Source organism: Sus scrofa, chromosome 2, assembly GCF_000003025.6.
Source record: "Sus scrofa isolate TJ Tabasco breed Duroc chromosome 2, Sscrofa11.1, whole genome shotgun sequence".
Lineage (NCBI taxonomy): Eukaryota > Metazoa > Chordata > Mammalia > Artiodactyla > Suidae > Sus > Sus scrofa.
In genome coordinates, this window is record NC_010444.4 from 25335159 (window position 1) to 25359776 (window position 24618).

Here is a 24618-nt window from a genome sequence, read left to right on the forward strand (position 1 = left end):
TACTTCACTGCTAAAAAATGCTAACCATCATCAGAGCCTTCAGCAAATCACAGTCTTTTTGCAATGGTAACATCAAGATCACTTATCAGAGATCAACATAACAAATACAATAATAATGGAAATGTTTGAAATACTTTGCAAATTACCAAAATGTGGGAGATACTGTTGTGGCCCAGGGAGTTGCAAACCCAACTAGTATTCATAGGGATGCAGGTTCAACCCCTGGCCTTGCTCAGGGGGTTAAGAATCAGGCGTAGCAGCAAACTGCAGTGTAGGTCGCAGAGGTGGCTTGGATCCAGTGTTGCTGTGCCTGTGGCGCAGGAGGGCAGCTTCAGCTCTGTTTTGACCCCCTGCCAGGGAACTTCCATATGTCACAGGTGCGGCCCCAAAAAGCAAAAAAAAAAAAAAAAATTACCAAACTGTAACATAGAGACAGGAAGTAAGCAAACAGGGTTGCCACAAAACTTCAATTTGTAAAAAACACATCTCCAAAGTGCAATAAAGATAAGTGCAATAAAACAAGGTATAACTGTATGTACAGAGACAGTTGTTTTTATGTAAATGGGTCATGGTGAACATATGGTTCTATGTCTTGCTTTTCTACTTAAAATATTTTAGTACATACCATACAGATCAACTTCACTTTGTATTATTTTTAATGTCTGCATGATACAGAGGTATATATAATATATGGATTTTATAGAAAGGGATAAAAGGACAAATACATCCACTAAATATTTCCATTCTTACTGGAAATATAAGATACTTCTAAATTTTGCTTTTATGAACACAGCAATGAACATCATTGACTACACCTCCTAATATTTGTATATGAATTTCTTTAGAGACCTTTGGAGTCAATGAATCAATTCATTTATATTCTAAAAGTACTAACTGAGGAGTTCCCATTGTGGCGCAGCGGAAACAAATCTGACTAGGAACCATGAGGTTGCAGGTTCAATCCCTGGTCTCGCTCAGTGGGTTAGGGATCTGGCTTTGCTGTGAGCTGTGGTGTAGGTAGCAGATGTGGCTTGGATCTGGCGTTGCTGTGGCTGGGGCGTAGGCTGGCAGCTGTAGCTCTAATTAAACCCCTAGCCTGAGAATCTCCATATGCAGCCCTAAAAAGCAAACAAATAAATAAAAAATTAAAAAATAAAAGTACTAACTGATACTGCCAATTGCTCTCCAAAAAAGATGCACCAATTGCATTCCCACAATAATGTGTGAAAGTTAGCATTTTCTTATACTTTCATCAACACTGGATAATACCAAGGCTTTAAATTTGTACTCTCTGATGGGTGAAAATATATCATTATTTTATTTTGCAACAACTGTGCAGACTAAATAAAATATACAACTCTTGGCTGTATTCGACTAGAACATAAAGCAAACAAAGTGAGAAGCTACCAAAATAACTTTTAAACTCTACATTTTGCCAGTAACTACATTTATTGATGTTTTTTTCATAACTATGTTTATTTTATGAGAATTTTTATAATTATTTTATTTTTTCTTTTTAGGGTTGCACCTGTGGCCTATGATACAAAAACACTGGATCTGAGCTGCACCTGCAACCTACACCACAGCTTGCGGCAATGCTGGATCCTTAACCCACTGAGCAGGGCCAGGGATCAAACTCACATCCTCACAGAGACAACGTTAGGTCCTTAAACCACTGAGCCACAATAGGAACTCCCTACATTATGAGTATTTTTAAACTACACGTATTGAGTGGCTGAGACAGGAAACAAGAAAGAGAGAGAACAGTAGACAAAAGGAGAGATGCCAACAGAGAATTTTAGAGCTGAAAGAGAAAGTATTTGTCATCTAAGTGAACCCCTTTCTTTTACAGATAAGGAAACAGATCCAGCTAAAAACCTGTAGGAGACACAGAGTCCTCCAATCTTCTTGCTCCCAGGCTGGTGCTCTGTTCACTATAACAGAAGGGAAGTCAAACTGGGAAAAACTAAAAAGGAGACTGAGAAAGATTAAAGGAGGGGGGGAAATAAGGCCATTTTTTATTAGATTCAAAAACTGAAAGAGGCTTGATACTTAAAGCAGCTTTTGCAACACTGCTATAAAAACACCAATGCAAAATAAGGCCTATAGGACATGTATCCGTTCACACATCAAGTGACTAAGTGACATAAGCCCTCAGGAATTCATATACTCTTTGCAGGTACTCTCCCTGGTGCTAGAGAAAAGGGGAGGGGGAGTGTTGAATGTTATTAACATTCCTGCAAGTTCTTTATCAGATTGAGAACTGTGATTTGTGTTTATTTATATAATTTCTTTTTACTTTCAGTGTGTATATTTCAAGGCTGTTATCCTTTATGATGATCATTTATCAATGGATCTCTACCCCTGAAACAAATTCAGTCTTATAAGACCTAGAAACTTCTCCTAGAGACTAAACCTAGGAAGTTTTAGCTAGGGCATGGATGCTTCTGAATGCCTAAGAAACTGAAAATTCAAAGCGTAATAAAAACTGACTTGCAACCTATTTTATTAGACATCACATACACATGTAATTTGAAGTTAGCAAGGTGACATCACAACTGGGAAAGGTGGGACCACACTGCAGTAGGTGAATAAATCATGGTTCTTAAAAATTACATTCTCTACTTTGCTTTGCTCTACCTGGGTTTTCAACCTTTATTTTATGCAATTAATTTTTATAGAGATAAGGCCACAAGCACAAATTGAAAGCAGAATAATTTACTCTATAAAATCTTTATGCCTTCGTCTCATTCCCATTCTCTACTAAACAACAAATAGGTATTATCCAACCTAGTTCAAAATGGCAAGAACAAACTTCTGGGTCATGGCATTCATTTAAATTCACAGACCGAAAGAGAGGCTCCCTGGGGGACTGGGCAAGTGGTAGGAGCAAAGACTCCTACCAAAGACAGGAAGGAAGCAACTTTCAAAACTCCCTTTCAGGTTTCATTTCACTTCCATTCTGCTATGAACTTCACAGTTCTCCAGGAGCAGCCGGTCCTTCACGGCAGCACCTGCTAGTTGGGAGCCACTGACATCACTTCTGAGTAGGTTTCTTAGAACTCTCCCACCTCTATCCTCCTACAGCTCCCCAAAGGTAAAAGTGATAGTCTCATACTCTTGACTATACGACATGAGTATTATGTCCAAAGAGAAAATTCTTCATAAGCAGAGAAGAAGGCTGGATGTATCGCAGAACAATAAAACTGGCGATGTAAAAGTTTCCTTTTTTTTATAGAACCTACTAGTGATTGTCAAATCTTTTTAAAGCCACAGAACCTCCCTTGACCCAAAGTCTTAATGTAGAGCCCCAAAGTATAAAGAGCCAAAAGTAAAACTACTCCGGCTAAAAGAAAAGTCTCCCCTTCCTCTCTGAAGTACTTCCTAGGCCACTGGTAGTGCTCTCCAGAAAAATCTCACCTGAGGGACCTGGGTCCGCTGCACAAAAGAAGCCATTCAAAGAGCTGGTTCTCTTTGGTCAAGTGATTAGTCCCCAAGCTGTTAAAACTTTAAAACCCTAGGTTACAAGCAAGTTGTATCTTTGTTATAGATGCATTAGGACGAAAAGCTATTAAACATAGCATTTTACTGAAATTACATAAAGCGCAGCACTGTAATTTGAAAAAATAAGTGGCTTATTTGTGAATAGTCAAAACTAGGAACATCTAATTGCTCTTACTAGAGCTGAATCCAACTTTAAAGGTGGGGGGAAAAAAGGCTCCGGCGAGATGCAGTAATAAAGTCCACTTGAGAAACCTACTTCTCTCTGTTCTAGTCCAGTGGACTTTCTGCTACAACATATTGCCTCTCATGATCACTTCCTGCCTACTTCAGATTTTTCAAATTAATTTCTTCTTAATGGAGATGTTACTTCAGTTAACAGGTTGCTTCTGTTGTTATCCCCACTAGGATGTTATTCCCCCTGGGTGAATTTTGGGATAAAGGATGAATATCTGAAGAGTCAAGTCTCCTTCCCGGGTACTTTATATATGCTCTTATAGTTCATATTTCTAAGCTAGACTGGACCCAAGAGGCATGCAGACTGGCACTTTACACATACATAATTAAACAAGTAAAATCTTGAATTAAGAGCCTGTACTTGTGAACACCACCATTCACTGTGTTTGACAAGGGCTGGAAGCCATTAACTCCTAGCTAAGTGGTCTGCAGGAAACCAAGGTTTTATTTACTTTTCTATTACAGGCAGATTATTAAAAAACAAACAAACATGCATACTAGCTAGAAAGCATGATGGCTTAAGAAAGATGTGTTCCAGAAAAGTGTTGCTGAGATGAACTGAGAAAGATGGGACAGGGTCAGGAGCAGGAAGCTACACAAAAGAAAAGCATCAGAGTCTACACCAACTGAAGCTTTCAGAAATACTTGTACTATTAGTCAAATTTACTGCAAGTAATTCTAAAGCAGCCTATTCCAAAAATGACTAAAGAAATGGTTAAATGCATGAAATACAGTAATGATGACTCTAAATTCCTCCCCCAAAGGTCAGAAAGAGCATTTTTACTCCCCCTTTCCTCTTGTCAATGGCCATTAGGAGTAAAATAAAAACTTTTTTCAACGTTGCAATCTATCCTTGCTTCCACAGCACAGCACTCTCTTACCATGGCAGTGTCCACGGAAACTTCCAGATAGGGAATCTCAAAGTTTAGCCTTCTGGATAGCCTGCAGAATTTATTCTGACATTTTACTTCAAGAGAGCTCCTTTCAAACCTCTGCCAGGCTCCCGTGACGGCAGGCAAGGGAAGAGCTTCATCAACAAGGAGGCCAGAGTCCTTTTTCAGTGAATGGCTGGGTCTCCTATTTCCTATGTCCTTTGTGTATGAGTAGAAGAGTAACTATTTGTAAATAAAACAACCCTCCACCCCAAGGCTTGGAAAATTTTCCCAGAGCCTAGAAACAAGCAGACCACAAACTACATTCTATTATCAACATTCTGAGTGATGTCAAATATTTTCCTGACGACCTGGTTAGAAGCCTGCATTGCTCGGATTTCACAATAATGTTGAGAAAGGTAGAGAAACGGTTATTAGAATGAACATTTAATTTCTTCCCTACACCATTTTTCTCACCTTCATCAGAAGCCTCTAAAACAAAAGCAGTCACTTGTATCTTCTTTACCTCCTTTTTTCATTCTGTTACTAGAGAACCATGGGATCGCAACCTCAGTTATCACTTCGTTACTTCAAGTATCCACTCAATGAAGTAACAGCTATTTACTGCTGCTGTTATTAATTCTATTATAAAAGAATAGAAGAAATACACCAAATGTTAGATAGTGGTTATCGCTGAGTACTGCATTTTGAAGGGTTCCCCTGTGGGACCTTTAGTCATCTTAGAGCTCCTCAACAGAGCAGGGTTTAGTGTCTGGAAAAACTCTGAAAAAGGTCTAACTAGCTGATCCATTGAATGATCTCAAGTGTAAAGTCATCCACTTTTGAGAAATATCAGGCTCAACAATGACAAATAGACGTCATTGCTATATAGAAAGATATCTGCTTTGAGACCTTGTATAACCACAGCAGAAGCACCCTCATGACACTGCTCTTATCATAAAGCAGGAGATGGAGCTGGGACAAAGGCTGGGTGAAATAGGAGGCAAGCCTAACTTTAGCCTGGTTTCTCTCACTGGAATTCTCTGGCCGTTTAATCTGTGACAAAGATTTGGCTTTATGAATAATGATAATGAAAATATTAAGAGCTATCATGTGCAGGTAATGTTCCAGGCGCCACCATATATGTGTTTCTGATTTAATCCTCAGGTAGGCAATAATATTTTCATGTTATGTTACAGGAAACTGAGGCTGACAGGGTGAAGTCACTTGCGTGCTGTAATACAGCAGGTAAGCTAAGGAGCAAAGATTCACCTCAGGTCAGCGCTCTGTCAACCACTCTACATAGTAACTGTCTTTTGAAAAGGAAATTGAGCCTCTGAGAACCAGGATGTGACCACTGGGAAGCAAATTGGCACAGAAAAGAGCACTCAGGATGGGAAGTTAGAGGGCCTGGTTATTAGTGAGGTCTGTCTTTTAGAACCAACCAATTGTGTGACTTTGGGCAAGTCACTGAATCTCTTAGGGCCTCAGGCTCCTGAGCTATTTAAAATGAAAAGCGAGTCTTCCTTTTATCTCTACAATGGCAAAGCAGCACAAATTTTTCACTCTCGAAACTAATTCACTAATCCAGATTTGCTCATCATCACATTTGTTGCTAAAACAAAAGGGGAGTATCAGGGGACTAGGACTCTGACCTAGAAGTTGTTAGGGTAACAGAGTCAAAATAAGTGGTAAAGCAGCAGCAGAATAACCCTTTTCCTTTGGCAATGCTGCCCTATCAAGAGGTCATCCTCTCTCCTACCTTTAACCACCAAGCTTATTTAGAAAATCATAAAACTGGCTACCCAGCCTCCTCCAGCACCAGTCTACTAGCCACCAACTGCACTTGCTCCCACTCCTGACCTGTCTGTACCACTGAGCACTACTCATCTCCTCAGTCTTTAATTTCTCTTCTCTCATGGTTTCTGTGACCCTGGACTTCTCTGGCTTTCTGTTAATCGGCTTCATTCCTGCAATTTTACACACTCTCCAGGCGACTGTGATGGAGAAACTCCAAGGGTTTTTCAGCCTTGGCACGACTGATATCTGGAGCTGATAATTCTGTGTTGTGGACAGAAATGTCCTTCACCTTGCAAAACATGCAGCAGCATCCCTGGCCTCTATGTAGTGGATGCTAGTAGCATCACCCCTTGCCCCCAATTATGACCACCACAGGAGTCTCCAAACCTTGTTAAATGTCCTCTGGGGGCAAAATCGCTTTCTCTCTATACCCTCCTCCTTAGCTATTCAACCCACCTTTGCAACTGAACTACCACCTCCATGGAGATGGCCTCTGAGCCTGGGTTCTCTAGGTCTCCAGTGTCGCAATTCCTTTTGTCGTGTATCTCCACCTGGACACTCCTCTATTATTTAAACCATCAAGCCTCAAACTGCATCCTCTCCCTCCTCCTCATCATTGTCACTGCTACCATTTTGAGCACTTACATGTTAGGCACTATTCTAAGCACTTTACATGTGTAGTAACATCAATTAATCATCATAATGATACCGTGAGGTGCAATTATTATTGCTATATCAATTTTATAGATGAAGAAACTGAGGTATAGTGAGAATAAGAAATCTGCCCAAATTCACACACACACAATGGTGGCAGAGCTGGAGTCTGAACCTACGTGGTTTGACTGCATAATCTGCCCTCTAACCACATCATTCTTTCGTATCTTCCCTTCAACCTTGCCCTGTCCCCTTTCCCACTTAAAGCTACCAAGATTTAGGCAATCGCCCAGGCTCTCAACTCTAGAGTCAAGTATTATCTTCTCCTCCAGATAACAGGTTTCTTGACTTGATATTTTGAGGGGAAATTATGATATCTTTGCTTAGGGTCTTTCACATCATGGTGATCAATACATTCTGAATGTCAGAAGCCATCCTGTATCTGCCGCTCCACCAGAGTCTGACTGAAGGAGTCTGCTCCTATGAAAATCCTTCTTGCACCCCCTTCCCACTACTCCCCACTACACAACTAGAGCCATGCTCTAGATCCAAAAGCTCCATTTAAACTCCACCTGCCCCCCACCTAAAGCCTTTAAGCCAGCCCTGCTCTCACTTGCACACTAACTTACCGAAACAAAATTCTAAGTCACAGAGAACTTCTGAGTGATCTGCAGAAACTATTTAGGATTCTGATCCTGCCTTTAACTTGTTCTAGGTCAGCTTTCTCTCCTTTCTCATCTCCACTTGGCCCTGAACCTTGGCTTTCTAATTGTACCTCAAATCCCACCTTTGGCCCTTTCAGGTATTATAACCATATGTGCCCTTCACGCTTTCCTTCTTAGTGTTTAGACCTTACATTTGCCTTATATAATCTTTGGCTCGGCTTGTATTTTTCCTTCTCAGAATCACATTCTCTTGGACTGGAACCCTGTATTTCAGTCAGAATACTCCAGGCTTCCTCTATTTCTGCCAGAGACTATAAATTTCAGTACTTGAGCATAAGTACTCTATTGTTCTTTACCAACTTCACGCATATGACCCTGTAATGGGCTTCTTCTGAATTTCCTCCCTTTCATCGTTTTTCCTCCCCCACATACAAACATAAATACACACGTACATGTACATATGCACACAGAGAACATGAGGGGCTCAGGACCGTGTTTCCAAACGGCTTTGTACTTGGAAGATCCTAATAAACACTGCTAATCAGCTGTGAAGTGGAGAGCAACTGTGTGCCTCAGTCATCTGAGAGAGAAACAGTCACAGAAGACCGACAAGCAGCCCTCGTATGAGAACTGGAGTTCTAACCACTACAGCTGTGGCATCACTGCCAAGCACCCTCTTCTCCCAGGACTGCCTGTTCATGCTGCCAGCTGCTAAGACTTTACTGCCATGACAATCTGATGTGTGACCCAGTGTCATGGCACTGAACTGGATGGGGCAGAGAACAGTTCGACAGGGATTCTGGGCTCACTCTGAACTGATACTACTGCTTGCTCTTAAAATGCTTCTCCCTGTGTGACCTCAGCGTGACAATAAAGAAAGCAATCATAAACTTCTGAGCAACGCTTTCCCTGAGTGAACAGAAGAAATTTCTGGGTGCCCCATGTAGAAATGTGAAAGTAGCAGAATGGATCCCCAGGGACATCCAGGACCATAAGAAACAAGAATACAAGTGAGAGCTTTATTCTACTTTGTTTTCTAGCTCACTTTCCACCTTAACCGTATAGAAACTAGAAAGACAGCTTCTGCTTCAGGAATTATCATGTAGGAAGTGGAAGGTGGAAACTGACACTGAAAGTTTCAGGAGTAACCAAACAAACAAACAAAAAATACTATTTTTAAGCCTCTTAGACTTGAATATACAAAGAAAGCCTATTTCATATGCTGAAGATTAAAACAACATTCACCCCTCATTTCCACCCCAGTTCTCTACCCAAACAGCTTTTCTGCAAAGCCACAGCTATCTGTATACTATAGAAACCACAAAACCAAAACAAGTGTATGCCACAAAGAATACTCAGGAAAGGGAATTGAGATATAGGTCTCATGGTTTGCTACAGAGGGTCAGAATGGTAAAGTTCGTGGAGTTTGTGGTGACAGAGAAAAGTTTCAGTTTTGGCTCTGCTAATGCTATGCTCCTGAAGCTCAGAAAGCTGAAAGTTTTTTCATTTGTAAAAGAGAGGCAATAATATGGTTCTCACAGATATTTTTGTGAAGTTTATACAAAATAATACATGAAAAGAACTTAGTACTCTCTGGGAGTATAGACACAACAGCAGAGCATTCTGCTGGTCCAGATAACATCACCTGAACATCTACGGTGGGTTTTTCCTATGGTACTCACTGAGCTCTCACAGATACAGGGCCTCTTAGAGATAGAAAACCTATGCTCTTAGGAGTGCAAATTCTGACTTGTCAAAGGAACACAAGAAGGACTTCCTCACACATCTAGGCTCTGAAGAAGATGGGTGTCAATCACAGGCTCCTTGTTTCAGTTTCAGTAAATGGCCACAGGCTGTCAGGGAGCACTGCCGCCTTTTCTCGTTTGGTAAGATCAGATGTAACCTATTTCTATAACATAGAAGCAAAGCACAGGAAGCATAAGAACAAAAGGTCAACACTCTGCTCCTCAGAGTGTGGAGGTATAGTCAGCTCCTCCACCTTACAACTTGCCTCTATCGCAAGTGCTCTGCTTGGCAGACTGAAACCCTACTACTCCCCCTAGAGCAGCTAACGGTCTGCTTACCTAACAACCATAGGGCTTGTTAAATAATCAGAGTCGCTAAAATACTTTCCAGGCCACCGAAAACCATGATACCAATCATCCTCCATTATTTTTTATCTCCTCAAAAGTTTCTGTTTTCAGGGTACTCATTATTAGAAACATAATATGATTAGTCCCATTTTATAGATGAAACTGAAGGCTCAGACAAATCATGTGATGGAGATAATAAGTACCAGTATGTGGACTCATCTGGCTCCAATGTCTGTGCTCTTTCACCATAAAGTAAAGGCATCCTCAATCTAACTCTTTTCCCTGCAAATCTGAACAAACTCTATATTGGGTATACTATTCCCCATCCATCTTCTGTATCTTCTGTAAGTGAAAAGTTAATAACTTCCTACAACTACTATCAATTCCATACAGCAATCAGAGAAAGGCAATTTATTGCCATCATGAGCTCTGTGGCCTCGGACAAGTCATTAAACCCTTTAAATGTATGTTTCTTCATCTCTAAAATGGGGATTATAATGTCTAATCTAGTTGAGTTGGGAATTAAGGCAATATCACAGAATGTTTCACCTGCTAAAGAAGTAAAACAAAAGCCTTTCAACAAGAGGATGGTCATCAACAGGATCACTGGGTGGAATGGAAGTTCTCTGCACAACCACAGAGAACTGACAGATTTTGCCCTTCGGCTAAATGCAGTCAATCAGGGGAGAGGCCTGATTTTCAAAGTTTACATTCACACACACGCACACACACACACACACACACACACACAAGCATCTACATATAGACCTGGATGACTGAGGCTGCATTCTATAGCTTCAGCCTTAAGATATCAAAAAAGAAAAACTCTGTATTTTTCCTTGAGCAAAGCAAGTTTTATTTCCTTTTTTTTTTTTTTTTTTTTTTGCTATTTCTTTGGGCCGCTCCTGCGGCATATGGAGGTTCCCAGGCTAGGGGTCTAATCGGAGCTGTAGCTGCCAGCCTACGCCAGAGCCACAGCAATGCAGGATCCGAGCCGTGTCTGCAACCTATACCACAGCTCATGGCAACGCCGGATCGTTAACCCGCTGAGCAAGGGCAGGGACCGAACCCGCAACCTCATGGTTCCTAGTCAGATTCGTTAACCTCTGCGCCACAACGGGAACTCCATTTTTTTTTTTTTTTTTGCTGCTATTTCCTAACTGAATGAGAAGCTGAACTAAGAGAAAAAAAGGGGGGGAGGGGAGGGATAGGAAAAAGGAGACCCTTAAATAAAAGTCTAGGTGATTTTTATCACTATTATCACAATAAAGTTTTATATCTAGATACCCAGGCTCCTAAATTAAATGTCAAATACAATCCTGTCCTGGAAACCTGAAGTGTGGCTGCAAAGGGGGAGTGCTGACAGCTCCACTTCCTTCTTCACCTTGGCCACGCAATAAGCCCTTTAAGCTTTGGCAAAGAGTATATTTTCAAGGCTTCTGTCGCTGCAGAGAGGAGCTGGAGCAGGGGAGAATGACATCACGATGTGTTAATTTTATTAAGCCATTTAAAGCTCAATCCCTTTGATTTCTAACAATACTCCAGCCCACCAGGCAGCTCAGAGACCACATCCACCTAGCTTTAAAATGCCTAGAGTCCATTTGTATGGTACTTCAATCAGGAGCTCTCAGGCTCCAAAAGAAAGAGAGTAGCCAAAGGGCAGAGCTAAGGGGAAGGGGGAAGGGGAAGTAGGAAGGGAACCAGAATCTCAGAGGAGTTTACTTTAAAGTGGGGCTCTATCTCCTAACGAGTCTCTTAAATGTGGTACATAATTTCTTTTGTGACTCTCAATTTATTTTTCTTTTAATTTGGCACCCAGCAGCTTTGCTAACAAGAGAGTTTGTGCCATAGTAATAAACATAATTGCTTTTATGCATTGATTTCTTGTTTCTATTGGGATATATGGACACACAGCTGCACACTCCTCAAGGCAGATATATTTGCTTCAATGTGAATGAGCAACAGAGCTACACTAAACCAACAACAGACAAGGCAGCCATGTAAGTCCAGCCAAGCAGGAACATCTAGCAGTCTCAACTATGGAGATTTAACTCAATTTATTTGCATGTTATTATCACTCAAAGAGGTAGCAATGGTCCTCTAAAATCTGCAATCTCTAAGTGTCACTAATCCCGGGAAGTGTTAATTGTTCAAAGTGCAGAATCCAGTTAGTTATAAACAATTGGCTTATTTTTCTCCACCAGTATTAGAAGGTCTCCTGAACTCTTGGAGGGGGCTAAGGGAGGGAACAGGTCCACGGACCCATGCCCTTCTGCTGGAAACTGTGGTGGTTCTCAGGACTAGGAGAAAAGCAGCAGCCATCACTTACAGGATGTTGTCCTAAGCATTTTAAATGGATTTTCTCATTTAATCTTCTTAACAACCATATGAAATATGTAACATTATCCTTTATTTTGCAGATAGGAAAAAAAAAAAAAAGCTTGAGAAATGAAGAGGTTAATAAGCACAGGATCTGCCCAAGACTGCAAAGTTATCAACTCTGGAGGGCATCAGCCCCAGTGCTTTTATACCTACAGAATACTGTCTCCTGGGGACAGAGGCTAACATTAGATTTCTGACCCTCATTCCTGTCCAGCAGAGGAAAGGAGAAAGAAAGAGACTATTCACTGCTGACAGCTCAAGTGAAGAGCTGAAAAAAGTGATTCAGACAATAATCTCTCTCAACAGCTTTACTGAGATATAATTCACATATCTCAGTATGTGAATTATAAGAATACAAGAATTTAAAGAATACAATTCAGTGGTTTTCACTATATTCAGAGTTGTGTGATCATCACCACTCAATTTTAGAGCATTTTCATCACCACAAAAGAAATTCCATTAGCAGTCACTGCCTCTCCATTCCTCCATCTTTCTCAGCCCCAAGCAACAAGTCTATTCTTCTTCCCTCTAAAAATTTGCCTATTCTGAACATACCATAAAAAAAGAACCATGCAATATTTGGTCTTTGTGAATGATTTCTTTCACTTAGCATGTTTTGGAGAGTAATCCTTGCTGCAGCATGTCTCAGTGCTTGATTTCTTTTTACTGCCAAATACTACTCCACTGTATAGATATACCACATTTTATTTACCCATGCATCAGCTGGGTTGTTTCCACGTTCTGGATAATATGAATAATGCTGCTATGAAAGAACACTGTGTGCAATTTTTGTGTGGATGTATATTTTCATTTCTCTTGGGTATAGACCTAAGAGTGGAATTGCTGGATTACAGAGCAACTCTGTGCTTAACCTTCTGAGGAAGTGCAAGATCATTTTCCAAAGTGAATATATCATTATATACCCCTCCCCTCAGAAATGTATGAGGGTTCCAATTTTTCCGCATCCCTGTTATATGAACAAAACTTCTCTTCACTGGGAAAACTAGAGCTGTACTCCTAAAATCTATCAACCTTCTTCAGCTCTGCTATAACTGCCTGGTGAACTTGGGCAAGAACCTTTATTCTCCTGGTGCCTCAATGTCCTGGCGCAGATGGCCCCAGACTTCCCACTGCATTTACTCATTCAGTCACATCATGTGAGACACCCGACCAGAGGGGAGGTAGATGATGTGAAACAGACAGCCTGGGGCTAACAGTGCATCTATACATCTGACTTTGCATTAATTCAGTTTCCACTGTGCCTGAATAACCTTAGAATGTGACTGTCATGCCTGCCTCAGAAAACAAATAAACTCAAAGAGCCTGCTTATGTCATTAGGGAGAAGACATGTCTTACTACATGAAGTTTCTATTTGGCAATAATGACAGACTGTCATTCAAGATTTTAGTATTCTAAATTGTGGTTCAAAGACAGTGATTTAAGTGATAAAATGTACGCATTTATAAGGAATATGTTAGGTGAAAAAGGAGGGATACAAATTATGTACAGGGTATATAAAGTTATAAAGCTTTATATATATATATACACACACACATATATATATATATGAACTGTGTGTGTGCATATGCACACACAGAGAATAATAGTTATATACACAGTTGACTCTTAAAAAAACAGTGGGGTTAGGGGGCTGACCCTATGACTTTCTATGCAGTTGAAAATCCTTGTACAACTTAGAGTCAGCCCTCTGTATACAGATTCCTCCATATCCGTGCTTCTGCATCCAGAGTCAACCTACTGCAGATCATGCAGTACTACAGTATTTACTATTGAAAAAAATCCTTGTAAAAGTGGGCCCATGCAGTTCAAACCTTGTTGTTCAAGGGTCAATTATATACAGAATAATAGGACTCTTCTATCTGAAAGGCAAAGTACCATAATATTAACCAGGTTTTTTTTTTCACTGATGTGTCTCAAAGTATGGTGTATTAAGGCTGTGCATCAGGCTGCATATTAAAAAAGCGGAATTCAGAACTACCAAATGAGACATTCTGAGTGAAGCTCAAGAATCCATGTTTAAAAAAAAAAAAAAAGCACTAGAAGTTTAAAAACTACTGCAGGTAGCAGAAGACTGGCTTTTTTTTTTCTTCATTATATTTGTCTGTGTTTTCCAAATTTTTCTACAAACGTGTTACTTTTATAACTGGGAGACAGAAAAAGGGGGAATTATTTTGTTTTAATAACATCAGGGAGATGGTGAAAGAGGGCAGAGAGCTCATTTCTCCTCTTTCTGCTGCCCAAGTGTCTATAGAGAATGACAAGGGGCCACATTTGCTTCTGGGTGAATTTCACGCCTCAGGGTCTAGACTGGACCTGAGAAAGCGTGGGTAGTTTTCCTACTTGGTGTCCTCCATCCATAAGCAAAATACTGAAGCATTTCATTTAGTTCTTCATTTATCCAAGGCTAAATGCTCTGGGGCTGTCATGGCTCTTTGCCATCTCTCCACATTTTCTCCAGTCCTGGGACTCTAGGCTTGTGGGGAGCTGTGGTTGCAGGATACAGTAAAGGAGGGGAAATAAAGTATGAGGGAAAGAGAGTTAATGAAGAGCCATACTGCTAGGGATGACAGGCTACGTGTATAAATATCGACATCCATGGATTCAACAATAGTGTGGGGATGAACAAGAAGCAGCAGGACAAATCTAATGGGTCCTGATCCCATCACTTACTATTAGCAAGCTATTTAAACCCTCTAAGTCTTGGATTGCTTATCCATAAAACAAGGCAAACAGTAATATTTCTTTTCATATGGTTATCATAATAGATAAAGCATATCTACTACTATGTGCCAGGTATGATGCTAGTAGGGCTTGAGAATAGAGATAAAATAAGCTCAATTCATGCCTTCCAAGATTACCACTTACAACTTCTTTTTACATAAAGTGAAGAAATAGGTCAATAATTCTAATAACCTTCCAACCAAAGAAACACTTTTGAATGAATCAACTTGATAACTGAGACACCTCAATTTCCTGCTTCAGTTGGTTGAGTAAACACTGCCCTAGTCAATATTTCTATCCTGCAGCAGGGCAAGGACTAGCACAAGGCTTGGCTTGATCCTGGCGAATAAGTGGACACTAACACCAAGATTCAAGTTAGGTTTTGCTTATATCTATTACTATTTGCATGTGGAAAATCTATCATTTTAATAATAGTCTGATTAGCACAGTAATGAATGACTGGTCTATGTTCCACATCAATGATATCGGTTATTAGAAAGGATTGTAAGGTTCCTGTAGTTATAAAATGATCTGTAAATGCTAAAAAAATAAGAAAACAATTCTCAGTTTTATTTAACTAATTTCATGTTACTAGACAATTCTTTGGTTTCACACTTCAGTAAGAATACCTTTAGAGATCAGAGAAAATAAGAAGGAAAAGAATCTGATTATGTTCTGGATCCCATGTTTAATCCCACTTCAGTCAGACAAAATAATGTAAGTCATTTGGCTTGAGTTTAGGATGCTTTTTTTTTTTAGAATAACTTATTAAATTAGCATGAATTCAAGATAAACAAATATGGTTTTAATTGTTTCAAGAACGCCAGTTATAGGAAACAGTGAATGGCACATTTTAGATGGAAAGAAAAACAATCAATATGTAATAGAGAAAATGGCTATTATTAGCTGCATAATGAGAGGTTAGTTTGATTGAGCTTAGCATGTTATGATTTTGGTTTAATGCTTTCTGGGAGACTAGGCGGTGGGGAAGAAGGGAAGGGAATCAATATGTTTTCTAAGTTTCAGTTTCCTCTGGGTAAACTACACAAGATAACTGCATGGTCACCACAAAGGAAAGCTGTAAAGAACTCAGATGCTTTAAATTTCCTAAAAATCCAGGTCTGGACATATGCGCACATATATACCCCGATTAATTACATCTTTTAATTTCCTTAAAGACTAGCATAAAGGGAAGAAAGCTATAGACTAAAATCCTGCTTTATGCAACAGATGTTTTTGAAAAGTTTGGCTGAAAAAAAATGTTTGCAAACCTGATCATGTCAAACATATTAGAATTATTTAATAAACCACTTCCAACTTAACAAAATAAAAACTGTTATTAAAAATAATTTCTTTCCACCATATACAAGTTCTAGGTCCCAGGGCTCATTACAGCAAGATGCATGCACACAACTTCGTCTGGATCTGTGCCTTCTTTACCAACCATCACTGGTTCTCATGCCTGTCCTCATGTTCCTCCCTAGTGGCTGGGCTCCTCTGATGTTAGATCTCAGCCCACTCCTGGACCTCCTAATTCCTGACCAGGACTCCTAATTCCTGACCAGGACTCCTTTCCCTTTTTTTGGCTTTGCTACTTCTCTGTTGGACAGAACTATTTAAAGGCATCCTATCCCCTTGGGCAGCCTAAGCTGATGACTCAGTTCACCTCCCTTCCCCTCCCTTATTCCTTTGCTACCTCGGCTCAATGTATTTGCTTTCTAAGCCTGGACTTTCATGTGTTTCATTTTTTTCAAGGCTGAAATCCTTTGGACTTATTTAGAAGAGCTCTTCTAGATATTTGCTGAAAGGAATTAAAAAACACAAGAAGGCGGGAAAACAAGGCCAAGCACAGCTTCTGGACCTCCCTGACCCACTGATTCAAAAGCTGAGGGTGGGCCCAGCACTCTGTACATTAACAAGTCCTCCAGGTGGTTTTCATGCAAACTAAAGTTTAAGAACCACTGGTCTGAGAAAAGAGGCTGTCTGACCAATACTGTGGAAAAAATGAGGCATCTCATCAAAAAGTCTAGATTAATGACATAGAAAAATGTTTAAGACATTCTATATAATAAAACCAAGCAAATGAGGTCCTGCTGTATAGCACAGGGAACTGAATCCAACCACCTGTGATAGAACATGATAGAGGATAACATGAGAAAAAGAATATGTATTTATATATATGTATGACTGGGTCACTTTGTCACTTTGCTGTACAGCAGAAATTGACAGAACATTGTGGATCAAACTATAACAAAAAAATTTTAAACCATAGCTATAGTATATTTTTATAAAATATCTTAGAAGTATATTTCCACATGAAAAAAATGTCTAGAAGGTTAAATACCAAACTGTTAATAATGGCTTACTTGAGGGAAATTCATTTTACTTTTCCTTTGTGGATATCTGTATTTTTAATCTATAAGTATATATTACTTAATAATTTAAAAAACAGTTAATCTAGGCATCTTCCACTCTTCTCTGGCAAAACTCAGTTAAAATTAACTCAGTCCCAGGAGACCTCAATGTCTGGACTAATCAAGCTTTGTGAGGCTTTAGGGAATTCTAGAGGAAGTGAGGCAGAGATAGTGTTCAGTGCTCCATGACTCAATCAGTTCTTCTATGTAAAGCTGCTGTGCCAGGAAATGACAGGTCATAAAGCCTGAGAGATTCTGCCCTTCTTAAATAGGCCAAGTTAAAAAAGGGATGGTGGGGTTCAGAGGGAAAACAGACTAAAAAAAAAACTATGGGTTCTTTTGGAAGACATCAATTTATTTCTAGGAAAATTTTCCTTACTGCAGAAACTATGTATCTAATTATCCCCTTTTCATCCCCTCTTTGTGATCTGGCAGTCATTCTACAACTTTGTTGGTTCTTCTTCAAGCTGGCTCCAGGTAAAATTAGCATACACTTATGGCAGACTAGACAGGGGCTTGAAAATAAAAGAGATAGTGGGAAATTATCCAGGGTGAGATAAAGAGAGGATAAAAGAAAGGTGAGTATGTATAAACATATCCAAGATAAAGTGAGGTCCTAAAAAATATCCTTTAGCTTATGATGCATCATGGGAAAATCCTGAGGCTTCCATTGTTTGCTCTCATGGGACCACTCAATTCTTTCACCTCTGGCAAGTGTCCCATCAAAAGCACTATATGCCTTCATAAAGGATCCCAAAGCACTTTACCTATATTATCACCATGCACAGAAGTGACTCAGTGTAATTTGTACACATCCTCTCGAATTCACTGCCTAGACGCATGTGGGTGTGGCAGAAAGAGAAAATACAGTTGTCTCCTTCAGGATAGCTATTGTCCCAAAAACCAGAGAAAGCCGGTTAAAAAAGCTTTCCGTTATCTTTAATATTTAATTGGTTCATCTTCACTTAAAGGAAAACTACTTTGGTGTAAGGAGTTTGGGGGGGGGGTCCTTTCCACTTTGAGCTAAGAAAGGTTACCCCAATTTTTTCCAGATACTTTCTACCTCTGGAATCCTAACCACACCAGAAGACAGGTATCGCCAATGACCCAGTAGTTTTAATGCTGTATGAAGAGGAAATTATTTTGTAGACTGGTGACTGCAGCCACCTTCTGTAGAGCCTGTCACTGTCTGTGGCTCTGCCTTATGCAGTGTTTCAGATTAGAAAATGGAGGCACAATGTTGTTACGTGGTAGAAAGGAGATGAATCACAGTGCTTACAATATAATACAAAAGAGCACAGGCACTGGAATTAGATTTTGAATCTCAGCTCTAAATTATACTCTATCTGGGGCAAATGGCCCTATCTGGGCCTCAGTGTTCTTATCAATAAAATGGGAATAAAAGCTAGTTTACAAGGCTATTGCAATGATCACAGGTATATAAGAGGAGAGAGGGAATGAAGAGGTGGTGCTTTAAATGAACCTGTCTACAAAACAGACTCTCAGGACATGGAGAACAGACTGTGCTTGCCAAGAAGGAAGGGAGGGAGTGGAATGGACTGAAAATATGGGGTTAATAGATGTAAACCATTACATTTATATGGATAGACAATAAGGTCCTACTATATAGCACAGGGAACTATATCCAATTTCCTGGGACAGACCATGATGGAAAATAATATTAAAAAAGAGAATATATATATATATATGTCATATATATGTATGACTGAGTCACCTTGCTGTATGGCAGAAATTGGCAAAACACTATAAATCAAATATATATATTTTGTCTTTTTGCCTTTTCTAGGGCCACTTCCCGCAGTATATGGAGGTTCCCGGGCTAGGGGTTGAATCGGAGCTGTAGCCACTGGCCTACACCACAGCCACAGCAATATGGGATCCAAGCTGTGTCTGCGACCTACGCCACAGCTCACGGCAATGCCAGATCCTTAACCCACTGAGCAAGGCCTCAGGGTTCCTAGTCGGATTTGTTAACCACTGAGCCACGATGGGAACTCCCTGTAAATCAATTATACTTTAATAAAAAAATAAAATAAAATAACACCAAAAAAAGAAGTGATGGAGTTCCCGTCATGGCACAGTGGTTAGCAAATCTGACTAGGAACCATGAGGTTGTGGGTTAGATCTTTGGCCTTGCTCAGTGGGTTAAGGATCCGGCGTTGCTGTAAGCTGTGGTGTATGTCTCAGACATGGCTTGGATCCCTTGTTGCTGTGGCTCTGGTGCAGGCCAGCGTCTACAGCTCCAATTAGACCTCTAGCCTGGGAACCTCCATATGCCACGGGAAGCAGCCCTAGAAAAGGCAGAAAGACTGAAAAAAAGGGGGGGTGGTAGTGCTTAATAGGTACAGTTTCAGTTTAGGACGATACAGAAAGTTCAGGAGATGGATCGTGGTGATGCTCCACAACAATGGCCACTGAGTAATACACTTAAAATAGTTTTTTAAAATGGTAAATTTCATTATGTACATTTTACCATATTTTTTAAAAAGTATGTAAGGCTCTTAGCACAGTGCCTGGCTCTTGCTAGGTGCTCAAGAAATTCTAGTCTTATTGCCCTTATAATTTTTTTAAATTTTTAAATTAAAAAAAGACAATACAAAAAGCCAAACAAAATCATGCTCCTTTCTGTACTTAATTATAGAAGCTTTGACTCTCAGGCAGAGCCAGCTGGCACCAATACCTGGTAGTGCCACAGCAAGTGTCTGGGGAGGAGAAGGGAGGCTGTGTTAGTCATAATCCCTCTGGCATGTTCAGTTCCCAGTCCACCCCCAACCCTGGTATGATGTCTCCCAGAATAACAATCCTACAGCCCCCAACATCTTACAAAGAAAACCGGGAAGCTTAAACCATTTCCCAGACCAGACTCCAGGTCATGAGGACAAAAGCATTCACAGTAGCAGCTGGCTGACGTAAGTAGGGGAGTGACAAGATGCTAGTACTGAACACCAACTGGATCGGTCTGAGCTTGTTCCAGTCCTCAGCATTAAGCTGATGGTATCTCTGATGCCTCTGGCTGGATTTAATGGACACAGAGGTCAGCAGTCTCAAAGGCCCGGTAAAGGAAGATTAAAAATGCACTTGTCTGCAGTTCAGAGAAAACATTTAATGATTATGTGTTGTAAGTCATAAAATACAGAAGGGGGAAATAGATGACTTATCTCTAGGCATATTAGAACACTGCTTTTGATGGGCAGGCTTAATTAGATCTTGATGCAATGTTCACATAGATGGTCATTAACATCCCTTGAATTTAGCTCAAGGAGAATGAAGTGACTGGGTACCAATATCCAATTAATTCTAAAACAATACTTACTTTAGGGTCTGAGCTCTTGAACTTTAACCTTTCCACCAACTCTATCATGGCTGCCTTCAATCCGCCTGAGTCTTTGCTCTAGAAGAAAGAAAAGGCAGGGGTCATTAGACAGCATTTTGTTGCTCTCTCAACACAAATAGCATTTCATGGGACAATGAAAGGGAAAGCAATTTTTTCTTCTTATCAGCCAAGAGAACTAAACGACTAAGGAAAGCTGTGTTGTCTGTCATCCTCTTTTCTATGGACAAAGAGGGTCAGGACATAAATTGCCCAGTGACCCCAGAGAACAATTGGAATGAAAATTAAATGCAATTTGAATAGGCTGACTCATGGCTTCATCTCAGGGCTCAACTGCACCAGTACTCACTAAGGGCTGAAGTTTTGCAAAAGAGCCTTCCATCTGGGATGTCTATTTTATGACCTAGTGATTTTTATTTTAAACTTCTACATACCAAATACAGAAATATGCAATCTTAAATATTCTTGTAAAAATAAAAACAAAGAAAATGCCCTAAGATTTAATTGGAAATGATATTTCAGTGTGCTGGCTGAGTACAGGTTTCTGAGTCAGACATATAAGATTTCAAACATGGGGTCTGCATTAACTGGTTGATTAACCTCAGGAAAATTACTGACTTTCTCAAAACCTCTCCTTTTTGATAAAATGTGGATATAAACAAGGTTATTTTAAGCTTAATTGAAATGGTATTTGTAAAGGCATTAGCACAGTATACGGCACATAGTAAGTGCTCAATAAATGTCACTTATTATTGTCAGGATTGCATTGGAATGGCTTAGAGTAGCACAGTCCAACAGAAATAGAATATAAGCCGCAAATGCAAGGCACATACATAATTTTAAGTTTTCAAGTTGTCACAAAAATAAAGTGAAATTAATTTTACATAACTCAGTATATCTATAATATAATAAGTGCAACACGTAATTTCAACATGAGGTATTTTATGTATGTTTCCCTACTAGGTCTTTGAAATCTACTGTGTATTTCATACTATAGCCCAATTCAATGTGGACTTGCCCCATTTCAAAGGCTGCAAAGCCATCTAGGGTTAGTGACTACTGTACTGGTCAGCACAGATTTAATGCATATACAAAAGCCACGATGCATGGATTCAAGTCTCAAATCTACCACTAGATTTGTGCGACTTTAGGCAAGTCACTTAGCCTCTGTGTGCCTCGATTTCTTTATCTTCAATATGAAGCTAATACTAGTACCTATTTCATAGGGGTGTAATAAGATAAAAATGAGTTCATATACATTTGGAATAGGGCCTGGTACATAGTAAAGACAATAGATATATGAGACATTTTTATTACTATTACCTGTCTCACCATATTCTAAACTCCTTAAGGGTAAGAGCTCATCTTCTTTCTCTGTATTTGTGCCCAGCATCAAGGTATGTGAAAAAGTGTGCTGAAGAAATGGATGAATGAAGGTGCAATCTGAAGATATGAATGCCCTTGTCATCATACGTGGGTGTAGCACAAGCTAAAATCACATGAATTAGTTTATTTTCTTATCTCAACTCCTTGGGGGTAAGATAGGATCATCACCTTATTTTTCCAGTGAGGAAAAAGAAGTAGGAAGAAGCAAAATGACAATAAAAAGTACCATATAAACAAACACTACAAATATCTGTTCCTCAAAACTGACCTCAGAATCAGTAATATTTTCCAAATATTTTTGGCAGATTCCAATTCCTCCAAGACAGGACATATTTTGAATAACACTCTGTCATACAGATTAAAAGAGACTAAAGTCTAAACGCTTTTTCCCTCTAACCTCCTCTCTCCCCCAAGTCTATCAAGTAAAAGTCTGATGGAACATGACTAAGACCAGAATCTGCTTTAGATGTGCTCTCCAAGTACAGCTGAGTTAATACTGCCATTCTAAGTGGTTCTAAATTTTAATAGTTTGTATTTTTTAAATGATAGTTTATAACTCTCCAAATTTCTTCACCAACTTAAATCTTTAACCTCTGGTCTGACAGCAGACATTTGAGAAAAGGAATCTGGAGATCACGTACCAGGGAGTGTGTGAGACCTGAAGTACCTAAAAAAGGGTTAAGTTGCCAGAAACAATCCTGTTTTTATGAGATGATCAGACAATAAAGCCTGCCTGGTGATATCACTCCTCTAACCTGCTTCTCATTGGCTGAACCAAGCAGGTCACTTGTCCCTGGAAAGCTCTCTTCCCCCACATCCCAGCTGCCACTGCCCATTTTAAGCTCTTCAACAAGAGCCCTGATATACAGTGACTTTCCCCCTGGCTCTAGAGAACAGAAAGGAATGCACCAAACTGTGTCTTAAAACATTCAGAAGAAAAACAGGACGATGGAGGGATACCTAAGAAGCAAACAGCCTGCTTGCAGGCAGATGTGTCTTGTGTGGAGAGATAAGGGAACCTCAGCCTTCTTTCATAAAAATACAACGTGTCAGCAGAATCCTTCCTCCTTTTCACAAAGCCTCAGCAGCCCTGCCTACCCAGCCCTGCCTACCCAGCCCTGTGACAGAGGAGAGGCACAGACTCTCCCTTCAGGGAAGTTCACCCATACTACCTCCCACCCCACTCTCCATGAGGATTATTCTCAAAGATCAATCGGGGTCTATATTGAGCCAGCCTTTAAACAGGTGGGAAGAAAACCTTTCCCACCCCCACCAATAATAAGCAGTTGGTCAGAAGGGAGAGGCTCCTCTGGGTAGACCCGCCTCTGACAGCTGCAGGACTGGTTCAAATCCACTTCCTTTCTTTTCTCATACCCAGCCCCTTCCTGCACCTCGAGGGCCTTGCACACCAAAGTTCACACTAGTAAACCCAAGCTTTCAGACATCCCTCTCAGTTGCCCTTGACCACACCTGGGACCTAGAGATGCACACAGCAGAGATGGGATCTAATGGTTTGATCCATCTTTGGGAGGATGGACTCAAAAAGAGCCTTTGCAGACCCTGGAAGGAGGGTCAGGACAATTCATCAGGCAATTCTTGGGCCCTGGGTACTTGAAGAGTGGTCTAGAAGGAGGCAGGTATGTCTAAAGGAAGTGCACAGGGCAGGGGCACAGAGCTGTCCAGGTCTACAGTGATATTTGAGTATGAATGTCCCCAAACCATAGGGTAGTATCACATTTTAGTTAATTATTTGCTTGCAGAGGGCAGTAGCCAGAATAGGGGATTGCGCTCTCACACATCCCTACTGTGGTGGAACAGAACGGTGCCTCCGAAACCTATGTTCTAATTGAGAAGTTAGAAGAATTCTAACCTTGCAGACATTTGGTTCCATAAATGACGATTCTATTCTGTCAGTCCTTGGGGCAGGCAGGCACTGTGCGTGGAGAAGAAGTGAGATTCTCCTGATACTGCTCTTCCTTACCCCATCCCACACAGTGTTTTCCAAGAACACAGGAGTTCAATGTGAGCATATCTTGTTTATGTACCTCTTTCCTCCCCCCCCAGGAAATGCAGATTAAAACAAGACAAGTGCTATGTTGTGACATCCACCCCTCAAAATCTGATCACTCTGTAGAGATGTGTGATGCTTCATAAAAGCCAGCACCTAAGGACGAATCATAATAAAGCCAAAGAAAGGACACAACGCCTACATTTCAAGGTAGTCTTAACTCTCCAAAGCACTTTCATCGGCATTTCACCAAAAAAACCCCCAAAAAGTAGGATATTCTCACTTCACAGCTGAGAAAATGGCCGGTGGAAATCAAATGAGAAATCACAGTACTCATATACTCTTCCACTAGCATGACACAGTAACACAGTAACTAAACGGTAGTGTATTCTCACTGTACAGTGGAGAAAAATGGTTCTGTTGAAGTCAAATGATCTCCCCCAAATCACAGAGCTAGTACGTGGCAAAACCAAGATCAAAATGATTGAAATGAAAAGATTTATAACATATA

At 40.2% G+C, this 24618-nt stretch overlaps 1 protein-coding gene across 2 annotated transcripts in view; it reads right to left on the minus strand.

Moving 5' to 3' along the window:
* The window catches only part of TRIM44 (tripartite motif containing 44), a 103546-nt gene that overhangs the window by 59966 nt on the left and 18962 nt on the right, over positions 1-24618 (minus strand). For both annotated transcript variants that reach the window (XM_003122865.4, XM_005660994.2), the window contains exon 2: positions 20696-20773. In XM_003122865.4, coding sequence (XP_003122913.1) covers positions 20696-20773 — 78 coding nt within the window. The remainder of the gene's footprint in view (positions 1-20695; positions 20774-24618) is intronic.